This window comes from Chiloscyllium punctatum, chromosome 30 (assembly GCF_047496795.1).
Source record: "Chiloscyllium punctatum isolate Juve2018m chromosome 30, sChiPun1.3, whole genome shotgun sequence".
NCBI lineage: Eukaryota > Metazoa > Chordata > Chondrichthyes > Orectolobiformes > Hemiscylliidae > Chiloscyllium > Chiloscyllium punctatum.
In genome coordinates this window covers 33,056,124-33,082,510 of record NC_092768.1, presented here as the reverse complement: position 1 = coordinate 33,082,510, position 26,387 = coordinate 33,056,124, and the positions used below count along the sequence as shown (strand labels likewise).

General features: G+C 50.8%; 1 protein-coding gene across 8 annotated transcripts in view; it reads right to left on the bottom strand.

Annotated features, from left to right (window-relative positions):
- Positions 1–26,387, bottom strand: part of LOC140455399 (ral guanine nucleotide dissociation stimulator-like) — a 232,698-nt gene that overhangs the window by 5,044 nt on the left and 201,267 nt on the right. For all 8 annotated transcript variants that reach the window (XM_072550211.1, XM_072550207.1, XM_072550215.1 and 5 more), the window contains 6 exons: positions 24,988–25,074; positions 15,223–15,255; positions 14,936–15,057; positions 8,002–8,094; positions 4,596–4,758; positions 2,808–3,050 (listed from right to left, as the gene is read on the bottom strand). In XM_072550211.1, the coding sequence (XP_072406312.1) occupies positions 2,808–3,050; positions 4,596–4,758; positions 8,002–8,094; positions 14,936–15,057; positions 15,223–15,255; positions 24,988–25,074 (741 nt within the window). The remainder of the gene's footprint in view (positions 1–2,807; positions 3,051–4,595; positions 4,759–8,001; positions 8,095–14,935; positions 15,058–15,222; positions 15,256–24,987; positions 25,075–26,387) is intronic.

Below are 26,387 nucleotides of genomic sequence, written 5' to 3'. Positions count from 1 at the left end.
TCTTCTTATACCCCAGCCCTTCTATACCCAGCAGCACTCTGGTAAATCTTTTCTGAACCTTCTCCAGCTTAATAATAGCCTATCCATAACAGGGCGACCAGAACTGGACACAGTACTCCAGAAGGGACCTCACCAACATCCTATACAGCCTCAACATGACGTCCCAACTCCTGTACTCAGAGGTCTGAGCAGTGAAGGCAAGCTAAACACCTTCTTAACCACCCTCTCTACATCCAAGCCTCAAAGAGTTATGTCTTGAATCTCTCTGTTCTACAACACCACCCAAGGCCCGATCATTAATTGTATAAATCCTGCCCCTGTTTGTTTTACCAAAATGCAATACCTCACATTTATCCAAATTCAACTCCACCTCCCACTTCATTGACCCAAATGACCAAGACCTCTTTATAATCTGGCATAACGTTCTTCACTGTCCAATACACAACCAGTCTTGGTGTCATCTGCAAACATCCTAACCATGCCTTTGATATTCTCATCTCAATCACTTATATTTAAGTCTAAGGGAAATAGGCCATGATTGTTTAATAGGAAGCCATTTTCACCTGTCGTTGAAAATCAATCGCTTATTTGCACTGGCAGCTGCACTCAACTGTGGGGCTCAGAACTTGCCTCTGAGGGAAGGACGTGCCAGAGGTGTGGGGAGCTGAAGAATCGGTTTGGGTAGCTCCAGCCCAGTTTGGAAGTGACGGTTTTGAAGGGCACTCATTTAACACTATATCAAAAGGCACTGATATTGGGTCAGTGAAGAAACCTTCATCTCCTGACTTTTCAGTTGCACCTCCTGGGAAGTTTCACTGTTTAGTGGGATATTCAAATGGACATTATCCAGCTGAGTTGGGGGTACTCAAGTTCATTACATTTCAGCTAATGACCATAGCAGAGAAGAACCAAAACTTTGTAACATTGAGGAGAGAGGGACAGGGCTTCTACACTTAGTAGTGGTGCCTTGGGTAGTGTTGTAGAACAGAGAGACTTAGAGGTTCAGGTACATAATTCTTTGAAGTTTGCGTCACATGTAGGCAGGCATTCAGCACACTTGCCTTCAATGCTCAGACCTTTGAGTATAGGAGTTGGGAAGTCATGTTGAGGCTGTACCAGACATTGGTAAGGCTGCTACTGGAACACTGCCCCCAGTTCTGGTCTCCCTGATCTACGAAGTAGAGAGGGCTCTGTAGAGATTTACCAGGACGTTGCCAGGTATGGACGGTTTGAGTTATAAAGAAAGGCTGGATAGGCTGGGACTTTTTTTTTCTCAGACTCTTTGAAGTGGCAGGTGCGCTATTATTAAGGCCATTCAAGGACCGAGGAAACCTGATGTTCTGAGTGCTCCAGGAATTCTCCTCAAATACTCAGGCGGCATGAGAAAGATGCCCGCTTGATCGTCACCCCATGCAAGGTTCAATTCCTACAACACCTGTGCGGAGTGGCACCACTCCATACCATCTGTACGGTGCCCTGTAGCAACACACCCAGTCTCCTTCTGAAGCAGCTTCCAAACCAGTGACCTTTACCCCTGAGAAGGGCAGTAGATGTCTAGCATCGCCATGGCTCCTTTGTCAACACTCGTTTCACCAAGAATGACCAGGACAGAGAGACATCGAGCTGGATAGCACGAAAACGGACCCTTCAGTCCAACTTGTCCATGCTGACCAGATATCCTAAATTAATCTAGTCCCATTTGCCAGCACTTGGCCCATATCCCTCCAAACCCTTCCTATTCATATACCCATCCAGATGCCTTTTAAATGTTGGAATTGTCCCAGCCTCCATCACTTCCTCTGGCAGCTCATTCCACACAAGCACCACCCTCTGTGTGAAAAACCTGCCCCTTAGGTCCCTTTTAAGTCTTCCCCCCTCACCCTAAACCTATAGTTTTGGACACCCCTCCCCTATCTATGCCCCTCATGATTTTATGAACCTCCATGAGGTCACCCCCTCAGCCTCTGACACTCCAGGGAAAACAGCCCCAGCCTATTCAGCCTCTCCCTATAGCTCAAACCCTCCAACCTTGGCAACATCCTTGTAAATCTTCTCTGTACCTTTTCAAGTTTCACGACATCCTTCCGATAGGAAGGAGCCCAGAGTTGCAAGCAATATTCCAAAAGTGGCCTAATCAACGTCCTGTGCAGCCGCAGCATGACCTCCCAACTCCAATATGCAATACTCTGACCAATAAAGGAAAGCATACCAAACGCCTTCTTCACTATCCTATCTACTTGCAACTCTACTTCCAAGGAGCTATGAACCTGCACTCCAAAGTCTCGTTGTTCAGCAACACTCCCCAGGACATTACCATTAAATAGATACAACGTGGAGATGCTGGTGTTAGACTGGGATGCACAAAGTTAAAAATCACACGACACCAGGTTACAGTCCAACAGATTTATTTGGAAGCACTAGCTTTCAGAGCGCTGTTCAGAGTTACCCGATGAAGGAGCAGCGCTTCGAAAGCTAGTCCTTCCAAATAAACCTGTTGGACTGTAACCTGGCGTGGGGTGATTTTTAATTAAATACCTAAGCCCTGCTTTTGTTTGCCTTACCAAATGCAGCTACATGGGAACATCACCACCTATAAGTTGCCCTGCAGATGACACACCTTCACGATAGCACTGTTCCTTCAGTGGCACTGGGATCAAGTTCTAAGATCTCCACAGGGTCAAACAACCAGCACCACCTTCTCGAGGACAATTAGAGATTGTCAATTAACACTGGCCTTGCCAGCGAGGTTCCTGTACCGGGAATAAACATCCAAGAGAATGTCCTCACGGGTAGAGTGCACCACCTACCAAAATGCTCTTGTACAAGTTCCCATTGGAGACGTCGAGGCGCACGCGGATGATCCGGCAGTCAGACTGCGGAGAGCCGATAGGCGAGGATGGCGGCACATATGTCGCGCCACAAGACGCAGACCGCCTGTGCCCTTTGACAAAGGTGGTGGTGGGAGACAACGTGGAGGGCGAAGGAGGGCAGGTCGGGCTTGGGTCGATGCCAGCTGAGTCCAGAGAGGAGACCGAGGGGAACTTCGTGTGCTGTGGGAGGAGAGAGAAATAGAGAGAGAGGGAGAGAGAGAGAGAGACCAACAGAGAGACAGAAAGAGCAACAATGAGAGAGTGAGAGAGATAGAAAGAGAGAGAGAGAAAATCAGAGACAGAGAGAGAGACAGACCAACAGAGAGACAGACAGAGACAGAGAGAGCAACAGCAAGATAGAGAGAGCAACAGAGAGAAAGAGAGAGAGAGAGACAGAGAGACCAACCGAGAGAAGAGAGAGAAAGGCAGAGACAGAGCAACAGCAAAAGCAGTGTGAGAGAGAGAGAGACAGAGACAGAGACAAAGAGAGCAACAGCGAGATAGAGAGAGCAACGGAGACAGAGACAGGGACCAACAGAGTGAAGAGAGAGAAAGACAGAGACGGAGAGAGCAACAGTGAAAGCAGTGTGTGAGAGAGAAAGAGAGAGAGAGAGATAGAGAAAGAAAGAAAGAGAGACATGACAGGCAGAGAGACGGAGGGAGAGAGAGACGGAGAGAGAAACAGACAGGGAGAGCAACAGAGAGACAGAGAGCAACACAGAGAAAGAGAGAGAAACAGATAGAAAGAGAGAGAGATAGAGAAAAACAGAGGGAAAGAAAGAGAGAGAGACAGAGAGACCAACAGAGAGAAGAGAGAGCGAACGAGAGAGAGAGACAGAGAGAGGGACAGAGGGAGGGAGAGAGAGCAACAGAGAGAGAGAGAGAGAGACAGAGACAGAAAGAAAGATAGAGAGAGAGAGATAAATACCATATTTAATTCCCCGCTCAGCAAAAATATCCCAATCAGGTTCATTGTTTCAGCAGTTAATCACAACTTAGAAACGTTCACTCTGCATGTAGTGCTGGCACAGCTGACAAGACCAACCGAAAGGCACTGCCCATCCTTGAACTAAGCAGCTCCCTCAGCAATTTCATAGTCTACCCCTCTGCAGTGGGCCTGACCTTCACACGTAGGCCAGGGCCAGGTACGGACGGCAGACTTCCTTCCCCTGAAGGCAACAAGGATTTTCAAAATGATCATTGCCACCATCTCACTTGCAGCTCAACGTTTCTTATCTGACGTTGACCACACCCAGCCTGCCGTTGCGGGGGGGGGGGGGGGTCATGTCCTCACAGCGTTAAACTAGGCCTCGGGATGGAGCGCCCTGCGATGGTCAGCCACCCTCGTGCAACCGTACAGCGCAGGACCCGGCCAGGGAGACCTCCCTCTTCTCTCGCCGTGCCGTCGTACCCAAATGCCCCCTCCTCGATTGAAAGCATGCCCCACCACCACCACGCACCCAAGCAGTGCTTTTCCACACCCCGGGTGAGAAACCTTTACTTCAGCTCCCCCCTTTGCTTCTTCCGCTCAACCCTTGCGATCTGTGTCTCCCAACCCCCAGCCAAATCTCTCCCCTTCAGCAGCGCTGCAAAAAGGGATTGCCAAACGTTGAAACGATCGAGAGCATGCCCTCTCAACGGGCCCCCTTTCGCAAACGGCGTCAGGGCGGGCGGTGGTGACGGGGGGGCGGGTGTGGGGGGTGGGCATTGGGCGTTGATCATTACCCGGGCGACCTTGCACAGCAACGCGTTAATGGGTTTGAACGAGTGCTCCTTGAGCCCGGGGAATTCGCCGGGGCTGTCCTGGTCTGGTGTGGGCGAGCCGGGCACGTCCCATGGTACCAACCCGCTGCTCGGAACAGTCGGGCTGTTCTGGCCAGACGGAGGGCTGAAACGACAAAGACACCCCGCGTTTAAAAACGTTTTACTTCGCTCAAAAACTGTACAAATCCGTGTAAACCTCTGGAAAACTACACAGAGGGTTTGTCAAGCTAGATCAGAGTGGTGCTGGAAAAGCACAGCAGGTCAGGCAGCATCCAAAGAGCAGGAAAATCGACCTTTCGGGCAAAAGCCCTTCATCAGGAATAGAGGCAGGAAGCCTCTAGGGTGGAGAGATAAATGGGAGAGGGGATGAGGCTGGGAAGAAGGTAGCAAAGAGTACAATAGGTGAATGGGGGTGGGGATGGAGGTGATAGGTCAGATGGGAGGGTGGAGGGGATAGGTGGGAAGGGACATTGGCTGGTAGGACAGGTCATGAGGACCATGCTGAGCTGAAAGGTAAGGTGGGAGGAGGGGAAATGAGGAAACTAGTGAAGTCCACATTGATGCCCTGGGGTTGAAGTGTTCTGAGGCGGAAGATGAGGCGTTCTTCCTCCAGGCGTCTGGTGGTGAGGGAGCGGCGGTGAAGGAGGCCCAGGACCTCCATGTCCTCGGCAGAGTGGGAGGGGGAGTTGAAATGTTGGGCCACGGAGCGGTTTGGTTGATTGGTGTGGGTGTCCCAGAGATGTTCCCTAAAGCGCTCTGCGAGAAGGCATCCAGTCTCCCCAATGTAGAGGAGACCGCATCATCAGTCTGACGTAGCACTGGGACATCGACAGACTTCACACTTACTGTTTAAAAACCTGAGCTATCTTGAGAATGTAATTTAAAGAAAGTTCTGGGATTTACATATCGAAGAACAGAAACCAGCATATCCCATTCTAAAAGATGAACATTTTAATCTAAGATTATTCACTGTGTCACATCTCCATGACACTGGGACTCCTTTTGCTATAAATTCCGTGAGGTAAAAACAAGGACTACAGATGCTGGAAACCAGAGTCTAGAGTGGTGCTGGAAAAGCACAGCAGGTCAGGCAGCATCCAAGGAGCAGGAAAATCGACGTTTTGGGCAAAAGCCCTCCATGAGGAACGATGATCTATACATTCCATGAGCTTGATCTTATTCTCCACAACCACCTGATGAAGGAGCAGCGCTCCAAAAGCTAGTGCTTCCAAATAAACCTGTTGGACTATAACCTGGTGTTGAGTGACTTTTACCCTTGTTTACTAAGTCAGCATTCACTCTCCTGCAACCGTCTCATTCAGAACCATCACCTCAGCAGGTGAGCACGGATGTGGCCGGGAAGTGGTGGGGGTGGGGGTGGGGGTGGGGGTGGGTGGGGGGGGGGCGGTGGGGTGGTGGTGGTGGTGGGGGGAAGGGGCATGAATGGTTGGTGGGACGAGAGAACATCGGAGCCACCTTAAACCATGAACTTCCCTCGCATCAACTATGGATTTCACCTATTGCTGCAGGAACTAATGTTCCACAATCCCGGACTGGGAACACAAAAGTACAAGAGGCACGGAACTGGTTTGATCTGCCCGTTTCCAGTGTGCTGCGCTCGACGCTTTTGAACAGACTGAAAACTTTCAAATGGAGGAAAGCGAGGGAACCACTGATTACCCAACGACATGAACGGCTACCCATGGCTGAAAAAGGCAATTAATTGGCACTTAATTTACAGGGCGGCATGGCGGCTCAGTGGTTAGCACTGCTGCTCCACAGCACCAGGGACCCAGGTTCAATTCCAGCCTTGGGTGACTGTGTGCAGTTTGCACATTCTCCCTGTGTCTGCGTGGGTTTCCCCCGGGTGCTCCGGTTTTCCTCCCACAGTCTAAAGATGTGTAGCTTAGGGTGGATTGGCCATGTTAATTTGCCCAGAGCACTCAGGGATGTGTAGGGTGACTACCCGTGTGGCGTTTGCACATTCTCCCCGTGTCTGTGTGGGCTTCCTCCCACAGTCCAAAGATGTGCAGGTTAGGGTGGATTGGCCGCGCTAAATTGCCCCATAGTGTTCAGGGATCTATAGGTTAGCTGCATTAGCCAGGGTTAAATGTTGAGTAATGGGTTTGGGTGGGATACTCTTTGTGGGAGCAGTATGGACTTGTTGGGCCAAAGGGCCTGTTTCCACACTGTAGTGTTCTATGAAAGGGAGGAAATTAAGGGATAAGGGCGACAAGGTTTGCTTTTCAGTTTAGTTAGGGCATGATGATTGGCACAGGCTTGGAGGGCCGAATGGCCTGTTCCCTGTGCTGTCCTTACCTTTTTTTTCTTCTTCTATGAAGGACAGGAGTGAACCAGACGAGGTTTAATGACAATGCTTCACTCCAATTAAATTTTACCATTAGCCTTGGTAGGATTTGAACCCATGTCTCCAGAACATCATCTTGTGAGGGATGATGAGGATCCTACCAAGATGATTAGATTACTTACAGTGTGGAAACAGGCCCTTCGGCCCAACAAGTCCACACCGACCGTCCGAAGAGTAACCCACCCAGATCCATTCGCCTACATTTACCCCTTCACCTAACACTATGAGCAATTTAGCACGGCCAATTCACCTAACCTGCACATCTTTGGACTGTGGGAGGAAGCTGGAGCACCCAGAGGAAACCCACACAGACACGGGGAGAATGTGCAAACTCCATACAGACAGTTGCCTGAGGCGGGAATTGAACCCGGGACCCTGGCACTGTGAGGCAGCAGTGCTAGCCACTGTGCTACTGTGCCGCCCAAAGATGTAAGCTGCGTCATGAACGCAACTTCACCAGGGCCATCAGGGAGTCCTAGGGAGGGATTGGAAGCAGGGGAGTCATAGAGATGTACAGCATGGAAACAGACCTTTCGGTCCAACCTGTCCATGCTGACCAGATATCCCAACCCAATCTAGTCCCACCCACCAGCACCTGGCCCATATCCCTCCAAACTCTTCCTATTCATATACCAATCCAAACGCCTTTTAAATGTTGCAATTGTACCAGCCTCCACCACATCCTCTGGCAGCTCATTCCATACACGTACCACTCTCTGCGTAAAATAGCAGCCCCTTACGTCCCTTTTATATCTTTCCCCTCTCACCCTAAACCTATGCCGTCTGAGTCTCACCCACTCCCACACACCGTGCCACAAGACCACCCCAAACCTCGCTAACCCCCTGAAAACCGCCAGATGTTTCCGGTCACTAGACGGCAAGCTCGCACTCCTTCGATTTAAAAAAAAACCCCCTTGACCTCCCAGGCGGAGCGGGGGATTTCCCACGGCACGCGGCTGAGCGCGCCGAGTCAGCGCAAACCCGGCAAGGCGTACTCACTCGCTGCAGTGCGTGATGATCAACGTCGGCCGAGTCTTCGTGGGAGTGCCGCTCGCTTCCACCAGCGGCTCCACTTCGCACGATAACTTGTAGCTGCAAAAGACACCAACCGGTTGGCCGTTTGCCCGGAAAGATGAACCCTGCCAGCGACTCTCTCTCCTTCGCCTCACTCGCGCAGTGTGTAGGGGGCTCTCCTCTTCACCTCCGAGATCCCCACCCCACTGAGAGCTGACTCTACACATGCACGCAGCGGGACCCCAGTGCGGAGTCACCACTCTGAGTTGGGGGGGGATGAAGGCAGCCAATGAGGAGTCCACTACCGGCGCCTCTGCCCAATCAAGTGTGGGTTTGGATCCCAGCAGCCCCCTCCCCAATGCTGCCAACACCAGCCACAGGCTCGTCCACCTCAAGTGGGGTGGAGGGAAAGGGCCTCCAGGTGTCCTGACTGGGCACGGCTCCAACCCAGAGATATGTGGCAAGGGAGCTCTAAGAGATTGGGTGCTCCCCCCAACACCCCCACCCCACGCCTCATCCCCACCCCCACCCAACGTCCAGCTCTCCTTACCTCCCCCTCCTAACACTTGGAAAACTGTGCCGCTTAAGAGCACTAGGGCATCACAGGGACGGCGAACGAAAGAGAGGGGGGGGTGGGAGAGAGACAGTTCACCAACATTCCTCCTCCACAAGGCCTAACGCTGCCAAGCCGTGCTGTATCCTCAGGCAAGGGTATCAAGTGACACAATAGACTGAGTTCAGTGCGTTTATGGCCTGAATCCTATAAGACCATAAGACGTCAGCCTAATTTCAGCTCCTTTCAGCCCATTGAGCCCGCTCCACCATTTACTCATGGCTGATAAGTTTCTCAACCCCATTCTCCCTGTAATCCTTGATCCCCTTAATACTCAAGAACCTATCTACCTGTATCTCAATGGCCTGGCCTCCACAGCCTTCCGTGGGAATGAATTCCGTAGATTCCCCACTCCCTGGCTGAAGAAGTTTCTCCTTATCTCCATTCTACAAGGTCTTCCCTTTACTCTAAGGCTGTGCCCTCGGGTCCTGGTCTGTCCTACCAATGGAAACACCTTCCCAACATTCACTCTGTCCAGGCCATCTTTATTGGGCATCAGGAGGGAGAAATGTCGATTGGAACTTTTGTGTTGTTGGAAGGGCAAAAGAAACCATACTAAAACCAAATATCAGCCACATGCAAGAGAGAGAGAAACAGAGAGAGAAACAGAGAGAGAGAGAAACAGAGAGAGAGAGAGAGAGAGAGAGAGAGAGAGAGACAGAGAGACAGACAGACAGACAGACAGAGACAGAGACTGAGACTGAGACCAACGGTCTGCTGACTGACTCATTTCCCAGACCTGATAGGGCCCTTCAAACAGGGCAGTGTCAGACTGTATTGGAAGGAAGCTGAATTCACACAATTTAGAAGTTTATAAGGAACAAGGCGAAGACTGACATATGCCCCTCATGTCCGAAAGAACAGATTTGATTGCCGTTAGATCGTTCAGCCCATCGAGCCGCGCTATCAGTGAGCTGATCTGACCTGGTTCGCTCTATGGAAGGAGGTTACTGCGCAAATATTGGAATGCTTGCCTTTCATGGCCTCAGCAGGTGCCAAAGCACTCTGGCGCCCAATCTGAAGTGAGGCCGCGGGGCAAGCAGCAGCCAATCCGTGCACAGCAAGATCCCACAACCGACAAGGGGGTGAAGCCTGGCTCACTGATTTCCCTGATGCCCTCGGGTTGAGGGATAAATCCTGGGTGGGACGCCGGGCAGAAGTCCTCAGCTTTCCTTCCAAGGGATCCAACGCCCTTCCAACTCCTGGATGGCCGGCCTGGTCAGAAAGGTGACAGCGCGGCCCTCCCTCCGGCCTTGCACAGGAAGGGAACGCGGTCCAGCCTCTGAATTGCATCTTAAATCCACGAGCCTCTGCGGTAAAAACGCTGCCGTCTGACACGCAGTTGGCACCAGGAGGTGGCATCCAAGGTGGCTATGGGGCCAAGAATTGCCAAACCCCCAACGTGGCAGAAGTGGAACGGGGTGGGGGGGGGGGAAGCATGGGTGCAGATTCAGGCAAGACTACATTGATTCAATTAATTGACTGCAGTAATAACTAGAATCGAGGGAGTTGTCTGCTGAGGGCAGGCCAGAGTTCAGAGGAGTAAGGGATGACTTGATGGAAAAGCAGAAGGTTTGAGTTGACAAGGCAGTCCGGGGTGAGTCTCTTGGGTGGGGGGGCGGGGGGGGGGTGAGCCTAGAACGAGGGAGCACTGTTTAAAAAGTGAGGGGTTTCAGGAGTGAAATAAGGGGGGAGGACCCTGTTCTTCTGACAGGGTCCCGTTGCTCTGTCACTCTGTGCCTCAGTAAAGGAGACACGGGCAGTTTGTATGCACAAGATGGACAGGAAGGGAGCCCGCCAGTCCCATTTTCCATCAGTCCGAATTTGAAGCAGATTCGCTTCAGGAAAAGGGGATTGAAGGGTTACTGTGGGGTGGCGGCGGAATGGGCTCGGGTTGGGGGGGAGGGGGGAGCGGGGTGAGAGGGGTCTACACCCACTCGGTGCCTCCTGCTCGGGTTCCAGTCGGCACGCCATGGCGGCTGCTGGGTCGGCTTCAGAGACGTCTCAGAGACCGCCTGCCTGACCCCTGGCCACTCCCTGCTCACCGGGGCTGGCTCGCCCATTTTGACCCAGGCTCGTCAGTCCTTTTCCGAACCGCTCTGGTGGCAGTGTTTTGGGAAGCGGGTAACCCTCACGGGGCGAGCCAACAGGGGAAGGTGGTGGGGGAAGGGTCAGGCTTTGAAGATGGGGCCGACAATTCCCTTCTGATTTAATTTGCCTTGCTGGCATTGATGGGCTTCAGACCACCTTTAACCTAAACTCGGGAAACCCGCCTGACCGGATGGAAGACTGTTTAGCGCCCTGGGTGGGGGACGGGGGTTAGTGGAATATTTTAGGGGGTTGCTCAAAAAGCAACTTGTCAAAACATTTCACTTTGCACTCATCTGGAGATCTCACAAGAACACCAACTTAACGGGTTCATACTGCAGCAGAGGAGGGTGCTGATTGGTTGCCAAGCGAATGCTAATTGGTTCACCACAGACAATGCATCCAGTGAAGCTGATTGACAGTTAACGGCCAAGCTTTGTTTAAATTTTGAAACGAGGGCAGGTTGACCTGAGGGGCGTGGTGGGGAAGGCCAGAGCACCGGGCAGCTTTTTCTTTGTTGAGTTGACAGAGACAAGTAGTGTGTGCACATGTTCTCACTCATGGCAAAAAGACCCTGCTCAAAATACTCTCCACGGGCGTCTACAGAGACAAAACTCAGGGAACAGGGAGAGGGGAGGTTCTGTCATTTCAGTGCTAACCCCTCACCTATCAGTCAGAAATCTGGCTAGACCACACCCCCTGGGCACTGCAGCTCAGGAAGGGTATATTTCAGTTTCGGAGGGAGTGCCAAAATAAGGTCTGATCTCCAAAGGTTAATGACAGGGAGTGCTTATACAGGTGAGGTTCATGCTACTTGGCCTTCAGATGTTAAGGAGCAGCACAGTGGCTCAGTGGTTAGCAATGCTGCCTCACAGCGCCAGAGACCCGGGTTCAATTCCAGCCACTGTCTGTGTGGATATTGCACATTCTCCCCGTGTCTGTGTGGGTTTCCTCCCACAGTCCAAAGCCATGCAGGTTAGGGTGGATTAGCCGTGCTAAATTGCCCCATGGTGTTCAGGGGATGTGTAGGTCAGGTGAGTGAGCCATAGGAAATATAGGTTTACGGGGATAGGGTGTGGGAGAGTCAATGCAAACTCGATGGGTCAAAACGGCTGCTTTCTGTACTGTAGGGATTCGATAATACTGATTCAGATAGCGAAAAAAATTAAAGAGAACAGTTAAGGTTGAATAGAAGACAATCTTGTCCAGAAGCAGAGAGAAGTCTCTCAAATTAGAGCTAGACTTACCAAGTGATTATAAAGGACACAGGTCCCCACAGACCATTTCAGCCTGAGATTGATAGATGTTTGTTAACGATAGGTAAAGGATGTAGTTTTTTTCCAGTTCTTTTACCTTATATGCTCAAGGCCAGCATTTGCTGTCCTTCACATTGTTGCTGTTAGGGATGTGATGGGGAGCCATTTTAGTGAACTGCTGGGATCCATGTGAAGTGGGTGTCGAACACACAACTGAGTAACTCGCTACACCAATGCAGAGGGCAATTACCAGTCAACCACGTTGCTGTGGGTCTGCAGTGATACTTAGGCCAGAGAATGCAGGGGCAGTAGCTTACTTTCCCGAAGGGACCGCGTGAATCAGACGGGCTTGTGGTCATAAGGAGAAAGTGAGGACTGCGGATGCTGGAGAGTCAGAGCCGATGAGTGTGGAGGCGCTGGAAAAGCACAGCCGGTCAGGCAGCATCTGAGGAGCAGTAGAGTCAACGTTTCGGGCATAAGCCCTTCATCAGGAACGTGGGGGTGGGGAAGGGGGCTGAGAGATAAATTGGGGGTGGGGGGGTGGGGTGGGGCTGGGGGGCTAACAGTGATAGGTCGGAAGGGAGGGTGGAACGGATAAGTGGGAAGGAAGATGGGCAGGTCAAGAGGGCAGTGCCAAGTTGGAATGTTGGTTCTGGAATGAGGTGGGGGGAGGGGAGATGAGGAATTGGTGAAGTTGACGTTGATGCTGTGTGATTGGCGGGTTCCAAGGTGGAAGATGAGGTGGCCTTCCTCCAGGTGTCAGGTGGCTTGGATCTGGCGGTGGAAGAGGCCCAGGACTTGCGTGTCCTTGGCGAAGTGGGACGGGGGATGGGGGGAGTTGAAGTTATGCCAATAGCCACGATGACTGAACAGCTTCCAATTCCAGATTGATATTCCCCCCACGCCCCCCTCAACCCCGCCGCCCACCTGCAACCCCCAATCCACAACTGGCAAGGGATTTGAAAACCTCCTGCCAAAACATTAGCCTGAATCCCGGGATTTCTCAGGCCAGCGATGACACCCAATCATCCCAGCTCCGACAATACGGCCGCAAATCCGGATCTGAGGAGGGGGGCGGAGTTGAGGAAATGAGCCACCCCCTTGCTCCTACAGTTAAAAATGGGCTGTGACACGGTGAGGGGCATAGCTGAGGTAGGCAGGAAGGAACGGGGGAATGAACGGGGGCTTAGATTTAAGGGACTTTAAGGTAAGCACGTGAAGGGGGTGTGAAGAAAATATTTTCACCCCGGGGAGTGGTGGTGGGATTCTGCAATTCATTGCCCGTCAGGGCAGTAGAGGCAGAAACCCAACTAACACTTAACAACTATCGACTCAGACATTCACTTGCAATGCCAAGACAAGCAAGACAATGGGCCACGTGCTGGGAAAAGGGGGTGAGAACAGTTTGTCCACTGACATTTTTTTGACTGGTTTTTCATGAGCTGAGGACTCTTTTTCTAAGGCTGAGATTGACACCCCCACCCTTCGTAGAATGTACAGCACAGGAACTGGCCCTTCTATCCACAAGCTGTGCTGAACCTGATGCCAGGTTAAGCTCTGGAGACAGTGAGGTCTGCAGATGCTGGAGATCAGAGTTCAGAGGGTGTTGCTGGGAAAGTACAGCAGGTCAGGCTGCATCTGAGGAGCAGGAATCCTGATGAAGGACTCCACCCCGAAACGTTAATATTCTTGCTCCTCGGATGCTGCCTGACCTGCTGTGCTTTTCCAGCAACACACTCTCAACACCAAATTAAACTCTGCCCGCTTTTGGTCCATTTCCCCCCCACCCCCCATGGGTTTCATAGAATCACTACAACGTGGAAACAGGCCCTTTGGCCCAACAAGTCCACACTGACCCTCCGAAGAGTAACCTTTCCCCCCACCCTGTAACCCTACATTTACCCGTGACTAATGCCCCTAACCTACACATCCTTGAACACTATGGACAATTTAGCATGGCCGATCCACCCTGATCTGCACATCTTTGCACTGTGGGAAGAAACTGGAGCACCTGGAGAAAATGCATGCAGACACAGGGAGAACATGCAAACTCTACAGACAGTCACCCAAGGCTGGAATCGAACATGGGTCCCTGGAGCTGTGAGGCTGCAGTGCTAACCACTGAGCCACCGTGCCACCCTGACGCATATTTATGTGCTTACCTTAAAGTCCCTTAAACACCCCTACCGCAACTCCCTCCACCACCACCCTGGCAGCGTGTTCCGGACTCCTGCTACTCTCTGTGTAAAAACACTTGCCCCTCGCATCTCCTTTCAACTTCCCCCCCCCCCTCCCCTCACCTTAAATGCATTGCCCCACCCCACCCCCAATAGCAATAGATATTTCAACTCAGGGACAAAAGATTCTGACGGTCAATCAATCTCTGCGTCTCAGTTTTCATCATTCATTCTCATCAACTGACTTTGGGAGCAGCTAACCTGAAATTGTCCTGAGTTAGACAATTTAGGATCGTAAAGATCCACAGTATTTGGTCAGTATTCCTCCCAGATCTGCCCAAATGCTTCTTAAACTACCAAATTGTACTCAGCTCCATCACTACCTCTGGTAGCCCATTCTTCACCACCTTCTGTGTGAAAAACATTGCCCCTTTGGACCCCCATCCCCTCTAGTTTTGGACTCCCCTACCCTGGGGAAAAGCTATTGAGTATCTATGCCCCTCATGATTTTTTTTATCAACCTCTATAAAGTTAGCCCTCGGTCTCCTCCGCTCCAGCGCAAAAACAAGTCCCTGATCACGAAGAAAGCAGTCAGCCAGGAGAAAGTGAGGGGTGCGGATGCTGCAGATCAGAGTCGAGAGTGTGGTGCTGGAAAAGCACACCTTGGTGAAGGGCTTTATGCCCGACTCTCCTGCTCCTCGGATGCTGCCTGGGCGGCTGTGCTTTTCCAGCGCCACTCGACACAGACAGCAGTCAGCACCAAGGCCCTGACAGGACTGTCTCACCTTTCAGCTTCACTGAGCGTCTCCAGGCCGTCGAACCAGTTCAGGAATTCCGGATCTTTCTCGAAGTGGTAATTCTTGCAGGCTTTCTGGAGCAGCTTAATCTGGGCGATGATTTCAAATTCCTGCCAGTCCGCCACAATGCCCCCCCCGCACCCCAGTCCGGGACAAACAGAAAGAAAAAACATAAGGATTGGAACAACAACAAGAGAGAAAAAAAAAATCACACACCGAAGGGCTGAACGGAAAAGAGCAGCAGGGAGTGGCAAACTGCCACAGGAAACTGTTACCTTTCTCCGCTTCTCAAAGTTAATCAGTCCGTTCTGGAAGAGAGAGGGAAAGTTGTTTGCGGTTACGTTCTGAAAGAGTTGCAAAGTTGAAGAGCCCTCCCTTTCCCAAAGCTTTAAGGAGTTGGGAAAGAGTCCCTCCCTCCCGTTTCCTGGAATTTATGCTCTAGGGCGGCACGGTGCCTCAGTGGTTAGCACTGCTGCCTCACAGCACCAGGGACCCCGGTTCGATTCCAGCCTCTGGCGACCCTCCGCATTGGAGTTTCCATGTTCTCCCCGCGAGTTACCTCCAGGTGCTCCGGGTTCCTCCCACAGTCCAAAAAAGTGCAGGTCAGGGTGGATTGGTCGTGCTAAGTTGCCCTGTAGTATCCAGGCTAGGTGGATTAGCCATGGGAAATGTAGGGTTAAAGGGATAGGGTAGAGGTGGAAGAGTCTGGTTGGGATGCTCTTTAGAGAGTCAGGGTGGACTTGATGGGTGGAATGGCCTGTTTCCACATTGTAGGGATTCTATTAAGAGTTAGCTAGATGGAGACAGAAATAGAGGTGGATGTCTTCACAAAGAACAAGGGGTCCAAATATATATATTTAAAAATGATCATCCCTGCATTTCCCATGGCCAGTGCACCTAACCAACACACCCCTGAACACCACAGCCAGTTTAACATGGCCGATCCACACTAACCTGCACAGCTTTGGAGTGTGGGAGGAAACCAGCGCACCCGGAGGAAACCCAGGCAGAACATGCAAACTCCATACAGGCAGTCGCTCGGAGACTGGAATCGAACCCAGGTTCCTCTCACTGTGAGGCAGCAGTGCTAACGTGCTGCCTTTTGATTAGCTGCGTCCCTTTTCGCTCCAAAGGAGAAAGCTGTGAGGGGGGCATTGATTGTCAAAGGTTCGTGAGCAGCTACAGCAAGACATCAGGGAAGCTAATCGAATGTGACATTTACCACGTGGGGGAGGTCGAGGGCAAATGAAGGGAAAGTGAGGACTGCAGATGCTGGAGATCAGAGCTGAAAATATGTTGCTGGAAAAGCGCAGCAGGTCAGGCAGCATCCAAGGAGCAGGAGAATCGACGTTTCGGGCATGAACCCTTCTTCAGGAAGAAGGGCTCATGCCCGAAACGGTCGATTCTCCTGCTCCGTGGATGCTGCCTGACCTGCTGCGTTTTTCCAGCAACACATTTTCAGGCAAATTAAGGGAGGCAATTCTTCAGTGGTAAGGGACATGGACAAGATCTGTGCAGAGCACTGGCCCCCTTATTGAAGGAAGGATGTTGGAAGCAGGCCAGAACAAGGTAACCCCTCGAACAAGAGGATTGCGTTATGAGGAAAGGTTAGTCAAGGCTGCACTTGCATTGGAGTAAGAGGCAACCACATCGGTAAGATCCCAAGGTCGACTTGGACATCATGTCCTTCAATGGAATTCCAGGATTCAGAGTCACAACGGAAGGGTCAAAATAAGATCGATAAGGAGAATCTCTTTTCTCACAGAACAGTGTAGCTTTAGAACTCACTTCCTTAAAATCAACAGAAAGAAGGCCCTGGAATATTTTTAAGATGGATGTAGGAAAGGGCTCGTTCTGCGAGAGTGGTGGTGGAAGCTTGCAAGGGCATAGACAGGAAAGCGGAGCGACTTAACAGGGGGGACAGCAGGTTTGAGAGGCCGAGTGGCCTAATTCGTAGGTCAGTGGCACCCAATCAGGATCTTTAACGTTCTGAAAGGGGTGGACAGAGGGGATGTTTCCGCTTTCGGGCAAGAGGGAGACCGAAGGCCATCAATTAAGGTCCGTTCGTGGGTAAAGTTCCTGAGAGAGGTGCAGGGCTGCTCTCTCGTTAGAGAGAGGACTCAGGGCGCTGGGCAGGGTGAGAGGTGGGGGGGGGTGGGTTGGGTGGGGGCGGAATCTAAACGGTGCAGCCAGAAAGAGTAAAAGCACCGTACTGCAAGGCTGAAGCAAACACAGAACTGCTCCACTCCACCCAAAGCATGAACTCTCGTCTCTTTTCTCTCTCTCCACAGATGCTGCCAGACCTGCTCAAATTTCACTTCCCAGCATTCTCTGTATTAGCACCACATGGAGTTGTTGGGGGAGGGGAATATGCTGTAAATGCAGCTGAGGCTAAACTAGTTAAGCATATCGAGTCAGAGATATACAGCATGGAAACAGGCCCTTCGGTCCAACTCGTCCATGCCGACCGGATATCCTAAATCAGGGGTGAGGGACCTGCAGCCTTAAGGCCACTGTGTGTGGCCTTTTGAATGAATCCAAATTTTGCGCAGCAAATCTTTTATTTTTTTATTAATATGTTTTTTGTCCTTTATTATTTTTATGTTAATCTTCAAATGAATGTACTTAAAATACCAGAGAGTAAAAGAAAATTCAACGAAATGATCCTCACAGACTGACCGCCACAATTAAAAAAATGCGAATTTTGAAGAATATATAATTGAAGTTTCTTGGATGTGGCCTTATTAGATTACAACTAACATAATGCGGCCTTCCAACATGAAAAAGCTCCCCACCTCTGTCCTAAATTAATATCGTCCCATTCGCCAGCACTTGGCCCATATCCCTGTAAACCCTTCCCATTCATGTCCCCATCCAGATGCCTTTTAAATGCTGCAATTGTACCAGCCTCCACCATTTCCTCTGGCAACTCATTCCAGACATGCACCACCCTCTGCGTGAAAAAGTTGCCCCTTAGGTCTCTTTTATATCTTTCCCCTCTCACCCTATCCATGCCCCTCATGATTTTATTAACCTCCAACCTCCTCAGCCTCTGATGCTCCAGGAAGACAGCCCCAGTCTATTCAGCCTCTCCTTATAGCTCAAACCTTCCAACCCTGGCAGCATCCTTGTAAATATTTTCTGAACCCTTTCAAGTTTCACAACATCCTTCCAACAGGAGGGAGACCAGAATTGCACGCAATATTCCAACAGTGGCCTACCCAATGTCCTGTACAGCCGCAACATGACCTCCCAACTCCTGTACTCAATACTCTGACCAATAAAGGAAAGCATACCAAACGCTTTCTTCACCACCCTGTCTATCTGCGACTCCACTTTCAAGGAGCTATGAACCTGCACCCAGAGAAAAGAATAAACTATAAAAGCACGTGAGGAACAATAGTGGGTGCAATTGAATGAGATAAAGAGTGAAAGGGAGAAGTTCAAGGGGCAGATAGACATCAGCATGGACACACTGCAATGAATGGTCAGTTGGGAGATCTATGTAATTCTGAAAAGTCTCTTATTATTACTTGAGAGAGGGTCAGGGAAGACTGTGCTCCAAGTATTCACTTATTGGTTCCAGGTGTTCGCTCTGGTGTTTTGGCTGCTTTCAGATCGTAATGAATTTGAATTAGAATTGGCTTTATTGTCACATGTACTCAAATCAGCCCAGTGAAACGTTTACAGGTCGTCACTTACGGCACCATTTTACGTACAAAGGTACCTAGGTACAGATTCTTAGGTGAAAATTGTCAGGGGCAAAAAAAGATAGTAAAACACAGAAATAAGAGTGTAGGAGAAAGCGTTTTGATAGAACCCTTACATTGTGGAAGCAGACCATGCAGCTTGTCGAGTCCAAACCAACCTTCCAGACAGCAACACACCCAGGCACACCTCGTCCACACCTACTCCACATCTTTGGACTGTGGGAGGAAACCGGAGCACCCGGAGGAAACCAGCGCAGAATGTGCAAACTCCACACAGACAGTCACCCGAGGCTGGAATCAAACCTGGGCCTCGGGTACTGTGAGGCAGCTGTGCTAACCACTGAGCCACCAGGCCACCCACACTCTGCAAGCTTCAATATCTGGTGGGCTTGATGGAATCAGTTGGATATTTTCCTGCGCCCCACCCCCAATATTGTATTGTTCACATTTTCCTTTCCAGCTGAATGGATTAAGCCAGGACAGGCTCTGATTTCTGCTGGTTCAAACCTTTGATCCTTTCTGTTTGTGTTTTGGTGTTTTCACTGGAATAATAATCCAGGGGCCCAGATACTACCACGATCGCAGGCCAGCAGAAGGTGAATTTAATCAATAATGAAAATAAAGTTGGCTTTAGTCACTGTCAGTGAGCATCAACTGGTCATAGAGGTGTACAGCACGGAATCAGACCCTCCAATCCAACTCAATCATGCTGACCAGATATCCTAAACTATTCTCGGCCCCATTTTCCAGCATTTGGCCCATATCCCTCCAAACCCTTCCTATTCATATACCCATCCAGATGCCTTTTAAATGCTGTAATTGTACCAGCCTCCACCACTTCCTCTGGCAGCTCATTCCATAAACGTACCACCCTCTGCATGAAATAGTTGCCCCTTAGGTCTCTTTTATATCTTTTCCCCTCTCACCCTAAAGGTTTACCTGCTAGTTCAAACTCCCCTCCCCCCCACCCTGGAGAAAAAAAGACCTTGGCTCCTCACCCTATCCGTGGCCCTCATGATCTTATAAGGTCACCTCCCAGCCTCTGACGGTCCAGGGAAAACTGCCCCTATTCCCAGCTGGTTCACCGATGCCCCCCCAGAGGGTAGGAAATTGATTCAGTCTGGTTCTGTACGTGACTCCACACCCACAAAGACGTGGCTGACTTTGAGCTGCTCTTAGAAAGTGATGAGGGCGCTATTCAACTACAAGGACACCTCAGAATGCATGACCAAGACAGACTTTGCCTTTATCCCATATAATACTGCATTGCCACATGGGGGCGCCTTGGTACTGACAGTTCGATGTCTACATGAATGCGGGATACGCACATCCGACCTTGATCCTGCCTCAGTTCTTCATCACCTCTCGGGATATGAGGAGGGGCTTCTGACAGGGCACATCGGTAGTGTCCCTATCTCTGAGCCAAGTGGCCGGCGTTCAACCCCCACCTTATAACAACAGCCCCGACAGTAAATATCTGCAGAGGGCTATCTCCGAACAAGTGCCGCCCTGAATTTGTAACCTGCTGCGGCTTATTTCCGTTGTGATTCCTTTCCCTTGCACGTGCCAGGGGTTTTGACGGCTGCTGGTGTCGTGGAGAGGTACTTAGAGAGTCCGGCTGGATGGAAGAGTGTGGCAGGAGCTGACTTGGCCTCGTGTGTCTATTCCGACTCTTTCAAAGACTGTCGCCACTTTGGAAGAATTATTACCCACTGCAGCCAACCCTGTAATGATTTATCCAGCTTCCTTTGGGAAATTCCTATTTTATCAGCTTCCATCAATATTTCCGACAGTGCAACGCAGACCATAACAACTCATTGTGTAAATGTATCCTCACAACGCCCTCAAAACAACTCAAACCTGTGTCTTTTTGGCCTTTGGAAACAGTTTCCCCTTACTTAAAAAAAATCCTTCTCAATTTTGGACGCCCCCCCCTCCAACAAATTCCATCTCAACTCTGCTCTGGTGAGAGTTATCCCAATCTCTCCACGTTTGCTTCATTGCGGACAGCATTCTAGTAAATCTCCCGGGCACCCCTCTCACATGGTCTGACATCCCTTCCTAAAGTCTGGTCCCAAGCCCAACCAGGAGCCAACAACGAGTTAAGGGTCTGTGCGGGTGAAAGGCAGGAAAGTGGAGTTGAGAATTATCAGCTCAATTGTGATTCCATTGAACTGCGAGAGGGATAGGACTCAAACTGGAGGCTGAATGGACTACATGCGCTCCGACATCTTAGGATTCAAATCAGACTACTGCAATAGGAACGGGTGGCCATATGCTTACAAGTCGTCGGTTGGAGTGTCCACACATGAAAGATGTTGAAGAAGTGACAGCGAGGGTCATGGGAAATTCATTCAAACATTCTCAGTCAAATATATGCAATCTATTTGGTCATCTCATCCGTGCCATTCCGTCCCTTCGACATTCCCCCATCCCCTGCCTTTCCGTTCTTCCCATGCCACCCTCTCATGCCCCTTCCCTTCCATTGGCATGTCACCCCTCCCATGCCTTTCCAACGCTCTCACACACTACCCATTGCTTCTCTTCCTATCCATCCAATGTGCTGGCCTTATACCCACCGGGTATAAGGACAGAATTCAACACCCCTGGGGTGGCACGTTGGCTCAGTGGTTAGCACTGCTCCCTAACAGGGACCCAGGTTCGATGCCAGCCTCGGGTGACTATCTGTGTGGAGTTTGTATGTTCTCCCCGTGGTCTGTTTGGGTTTCCTTCAGGTGCTGAAAAATGTGTTGCTGGAAAAGCGCAGCATCCAAGGAGCAGGAGAATCGACGTTTCGGGCATAAGCCCTTCTTCAGGATTCCTGAAGAAGGGCTTATGCCTGAAACATCAATTCTCCTGCTCCTTGGATGCTGCCTGACCTGCTGCGCTTTTCCAGCAACACATTTTTCAGCTCTGATCTCCAGCATCTGCAGTCCTCACTTTTTCCTTCAGGTGCTCCAGTTTCCTCCCGCAGTCCAAAGATGTGCAGATTAGGGTGAATTGGCCATGCTAAATTGCCCCATAGCATTCAGGGATGTGTCAGTCAGGGGTAAATAGAGGGGAATTGGTTCTGGGTGGGTTTCCCTTCTGAGAGTCAGTGTGGACTTGTTGGGCCGAAGGGCCTGTTTCCACACTGTAGGGATTCTATGATCCCGCAAAGAATTTGGAGACTTTTGTCAGTTGTAAGACACGGAACTGAGCCTCACACATCCACACCAGCCAACGCTGGTGTTACGGTCAACTGCCCAGCCTCCTGAACACCACCATCTGAAAGTGCCCCTCCACGCCCATCACCATCCTGACTCGGGAATCTCTCACTGCTCGTTCACGGTCGCTGGGTCATAATCCTGAAACTCGGGACCTACTGGAATTGTGGGTTTACTGACAGCGCAACATCTGCAATGAGTCAGCTCACCATCGCCTTCTCCAGGGCAACTGGGGGCAGGGGAGAAAGGCTGGGCCCACATCCCACCAACGGAAACAAGCCTCCAATATCAAACAATGACTCCTGGCTCCCTCAAGTGCTTGTCTCGTTCCCCTGCAAAATTTGTCTATTTACCTCAACCACTCTCTGTGGGATGGCAAGTTCCCCATTCTCACCACCTCGTTCTGAGTTAAGTTTCGTCCAAATTCGGGACAGATTTCTTGGGAACGGTCTGACGTTGATAACTTCTGGTTTTGGTCTTATTTTTTTTGGGGGGGGGGGGGGCGGAGGGGGGGCTGGTGTAGGAGGAATATTCTCACTACATCTACCCAATCAAAATCTTTCATCATTTGCAAAGAGCTTTGCTGGGTTTGCTGTTTGCGAGATTAGCGCAGCGGGAGGCTGTTAGTTTGAGAAGGGAATGGTGAACTAATTGTCGTCATCGTGATGGCTGCTTCAAGTAAGGTTGACTGAAAGGTGAGGCATACTGAGGGCAGTTCGAGCAGACACTGCCTTCCTTCAAGAAACAAGGGTGTTGTTTAAAAGGGGAGCGACAAACACTTTTGACCACAACCCCCTTCCAGAAGTGGTCAGCACATTGTGCCCTCGAGACCCCATGGACAAAGGAGAGGGCGGATCCTGTCACGTGGTTCCCCGAGCAGACTGTCCCAAGTCATTTGGCAGAATGCCTCATCACCAGAACTTTCCAACAGGCACCAAGGCATCGCTCGGCTGGTGGTGAGAAGGGCACTGCCCGTCAGATCCTTCATGTACACCCTTTGGTCTGTGCCACCACATGCTGGCCTCAAAGCAGCTACAGGGGGGGTGGGTAGTGATTGTCAGACATCTCCCTCTGGAGTGTGCCTTTGTAAAGGGAGCCTGGAGGGAGATGCAGTGGTTTGTGTTGAGGTTCGTCCCGAGCAGCTCCGTGACTCCATGCTCTACGGGCTGTTCCCCGGGGCACACACCGAGACAAACGTCGACTGTGCCTGGAGGACCGTCCCCTCGGTGAAAGATACTCTTTGTTCTGCCCGAAACTTGTCGGTCTTCCAGAGCAAGGAGTTGACCCTGACCGAGTGTTGCAGACTGGCACATCCCAAGGTCCAGGACTACGTGCTGAGGGACACACTGAAGCTTGGGGCAGCTGCTGCCAAGGGGCAGTGAGGATAGACCACTGTCTGGGGCCTTCCTGCTGAAGCACTTTGCACTTTCAGTTATCGGACCCTCCCGGTGCCTCAAATGCATGTAGATATAGTCTTGTACAAGTAAGAAATGTCTTTGGTTTGTTTGTTGGATAATTGGAGAGGTGGATCTCAAGCCTGCTCCCTGAGAATGCAGGGACATTGAACATTGAACTTGCAGGATTAGTGACAGTTTGTTTGCAAGATGGAGTCAAACTCCTTCAGACGCTACTGTCCAGAACCGAATTGGTTCAGGTGTTATGTGTGGAAAGATATTTTGATGAATAAAGTACAGTTTTGAAATAAAAGAAAAAGGAGTACCATCTACAATAATGTCCCCGCCAAGTCACACACCATCCTGACTTGGAATTATATTTCTGTTTCTTCAGATGGGTCAGAGCCCTGGAACTTCCTTCCTTACAGCACTGTGCGTGTACCTAACCCCTCTCTCTAAGGACAGACGCTTACAGAGAAGAAAGCTCATCATCGCCCTTCCCGAGGGCAATTAGGGACAGAATATGAATGTGAGCTGAGCCAGTCGTCCCCAAGAACACGGGCTTTGGACAGGTAGCTCCAAACAGGATTTCGCTCTGCGCTTTCAGAGCTCCTGAGGCCTATTTATTGCATGGTGAGGTGCATTCAGGACAGCGGTGCAGCCTCCCACTCCTATGTCTGTAAGGGGACAGAGGTTTACTGGGCCTCCAGGATGCTCTGCGTGGTTCTATGTCGCACTGCGGACTCCAACACTGGGAACGTCCGAGGTGCAGGAGAGTCGACGTTTCGGGCATAAAGCACTTCATCAAAATTCCTGATGATGAGCTTATGCCCGAAACGTCAACTCTCCTGCTCCTCGGCTGCGGCCTGACCGGCTGTGCTTTTCCAGTGCCCCACACTTTCTGACTCTAGATTGCCCAGCAGCTGCAGGCCTCACTTGCTCCATCACTACGGATCAGCGAACTGACTAAACCGAAAAACAACCAAACGTACGGCGGGTGCTGGAAGTCAGAAACTGAAACCGAAACCGCTGGAGAAACTCAGGCAGCATCTGCGGAGAGAAACGTTTCGGGTCCAGTGACTCACCTTCAAGAACGGACGCGAGAGCATAGGTTCAGGGTGAGAGTGGAAAGATTTAAGGGGCAGCTAAGGGGCAGCTTTTTCACGCAAAGCATGTATGGAATGAGCTGCCAGAGGAAGTGGTGGGGGCTGGTACAATTACAGCATTTAAAAGGCATCTGGATGGGGACATGGATAGGAAGGGTTTGGAGGGATATGGGCCAAGTGCTGACAAACGGGACTAGATTAATGTAGGCTATCTGGTCAGCATGGACGGGTTGGACCGAAGGGTCTGTTTCCGTGATGTTTATCTCTAGGTCTACGACTGACCAGCCACTTTCTGATTTCTCTGATTCTTGACGTTAGTAACTCGAAAAGCAAAGAGGTGACAAACGCACCGTCTTATTTGCAAAAGGGTGCGCGCAGGCTATTTGTTTAAGAGCGTGGCTCCTTTGAATCTTTTTTTTTAATGTATCCACACACCGTCACCCAATGGAACAAGAACAGGGTCTGCCAGCAGTCAGTGAGTCACAGATAGAGACACGGGGCGGGAAAGACTCTCAAGGCGAGGAAAATTCCAGATGCAGAGTTGCGCGTTGCCCCCACCTCCCACGTCGCTTTCCTCCCCCCAACGTCAACATTCTGAGAGCAATCGGCCGAACGCCCACTCACCTCCACATAGTCCTTCACAGCAGTGTCCAGCATCACCAGGTCAGTCAGGAACGTCCCGAGGTATGGCACAGTGCCCTGAACGACATTCTGCAGAGACACCAACACAAAGGGAGACAACACTGAGTGTCCCTGCTACCTCGGTCCTGTCGATGCCTGAACTCACCAGGGCAGCGCCTGCTGCTCTCCTCCCCCCACTAACCCCTCCCCTCTCCCGGCTCCCGCCTCAGTCTTCACTGTGCGGCTAACACGAGTGGAACACAGTACGGCCACAACGACTGGGGGAAACAGGTCGCCGGGGACTGACGCAGTCATACAGCAGGGCAGCAGGCACTTCGGCGCATCCAATCCATGCCAAACATAATCCCAAACTAAAATACAGGTCAGTAGTGCCATAGAGATGTACAGCAAACAGATCCTTCCGTCCAACTCGCCCATGCCGACCAGACATCCTAACCTAATCTAGTCCCATTTGTCAGCACTTGGCCCATACTCCTCTAAACCCTTCCTATTTATATACCCACCCAGATGCCTTTTAAATGCTGTAATTATACCAGCCTCCACCACTTCCTCTGGCAGCCCATTCCACACACGCACCACCCTCTGTGTGAAACAGTTGTCCCTTAGGTCCCTTTTAAATCTTTCCACTCTCACCCCAAACCTATGCCCCCTAGTTCTGGACTCCTCCACCCCAGGGAAAAGACTTGTCTATTTACCTTATCCATCTCCCTCATGATTTTACAAACCTCTATAAGGTCACCCCTCAGCCTCCGATGCTCCAGGGAAAACAGCCTCAGCCTATTCAGCCTCTCCCTGTAGCTCAAACCCTCCAACCCTGGCAACATCTTTTCTCATTCTGCTATAACGTGTGTGTATCGTTAATGCAAGTTCGCTATAGCGCAATTGACGAATTGTTTCTAAACCACGATCTTTCAAAGCGCGTGTATAGGTTATAACGCGATTTCACCCCCATTAGTTTAAATTATTACACAATTTTCTTATAAGACTGGACTGCATGAAGATGGAACTACTGCATTATAGTAGAACCCCCACCCCCACCCCCGTCCAACCTTTATAGGTGTGCCAGCTAGAGCATTCTGTCTGGATGTATAATGACCCGGTATGGCAACTGTACCGTTCAAGATTAGAGACGGTTACAGAGAGTGGTGAACTCCGCCCGGACAATCCCAAAGGCCAACCTCCCATCTACAGAATCCCATCTCCTAGGCCCGCTGTCAAGGAAAGGCCGTCAACATTCTCAAAGATCCATCCCACCCTGGCAATGTTTTCCTACAACCTCTACCATCGGGGAGAAGGTACAGATGCCCGAACACACGCACCAGCTGGTTTCGAAACAGTTTCTACCCTCCTGCTGTTAGAACAGAAAATGGACTCACAAACTC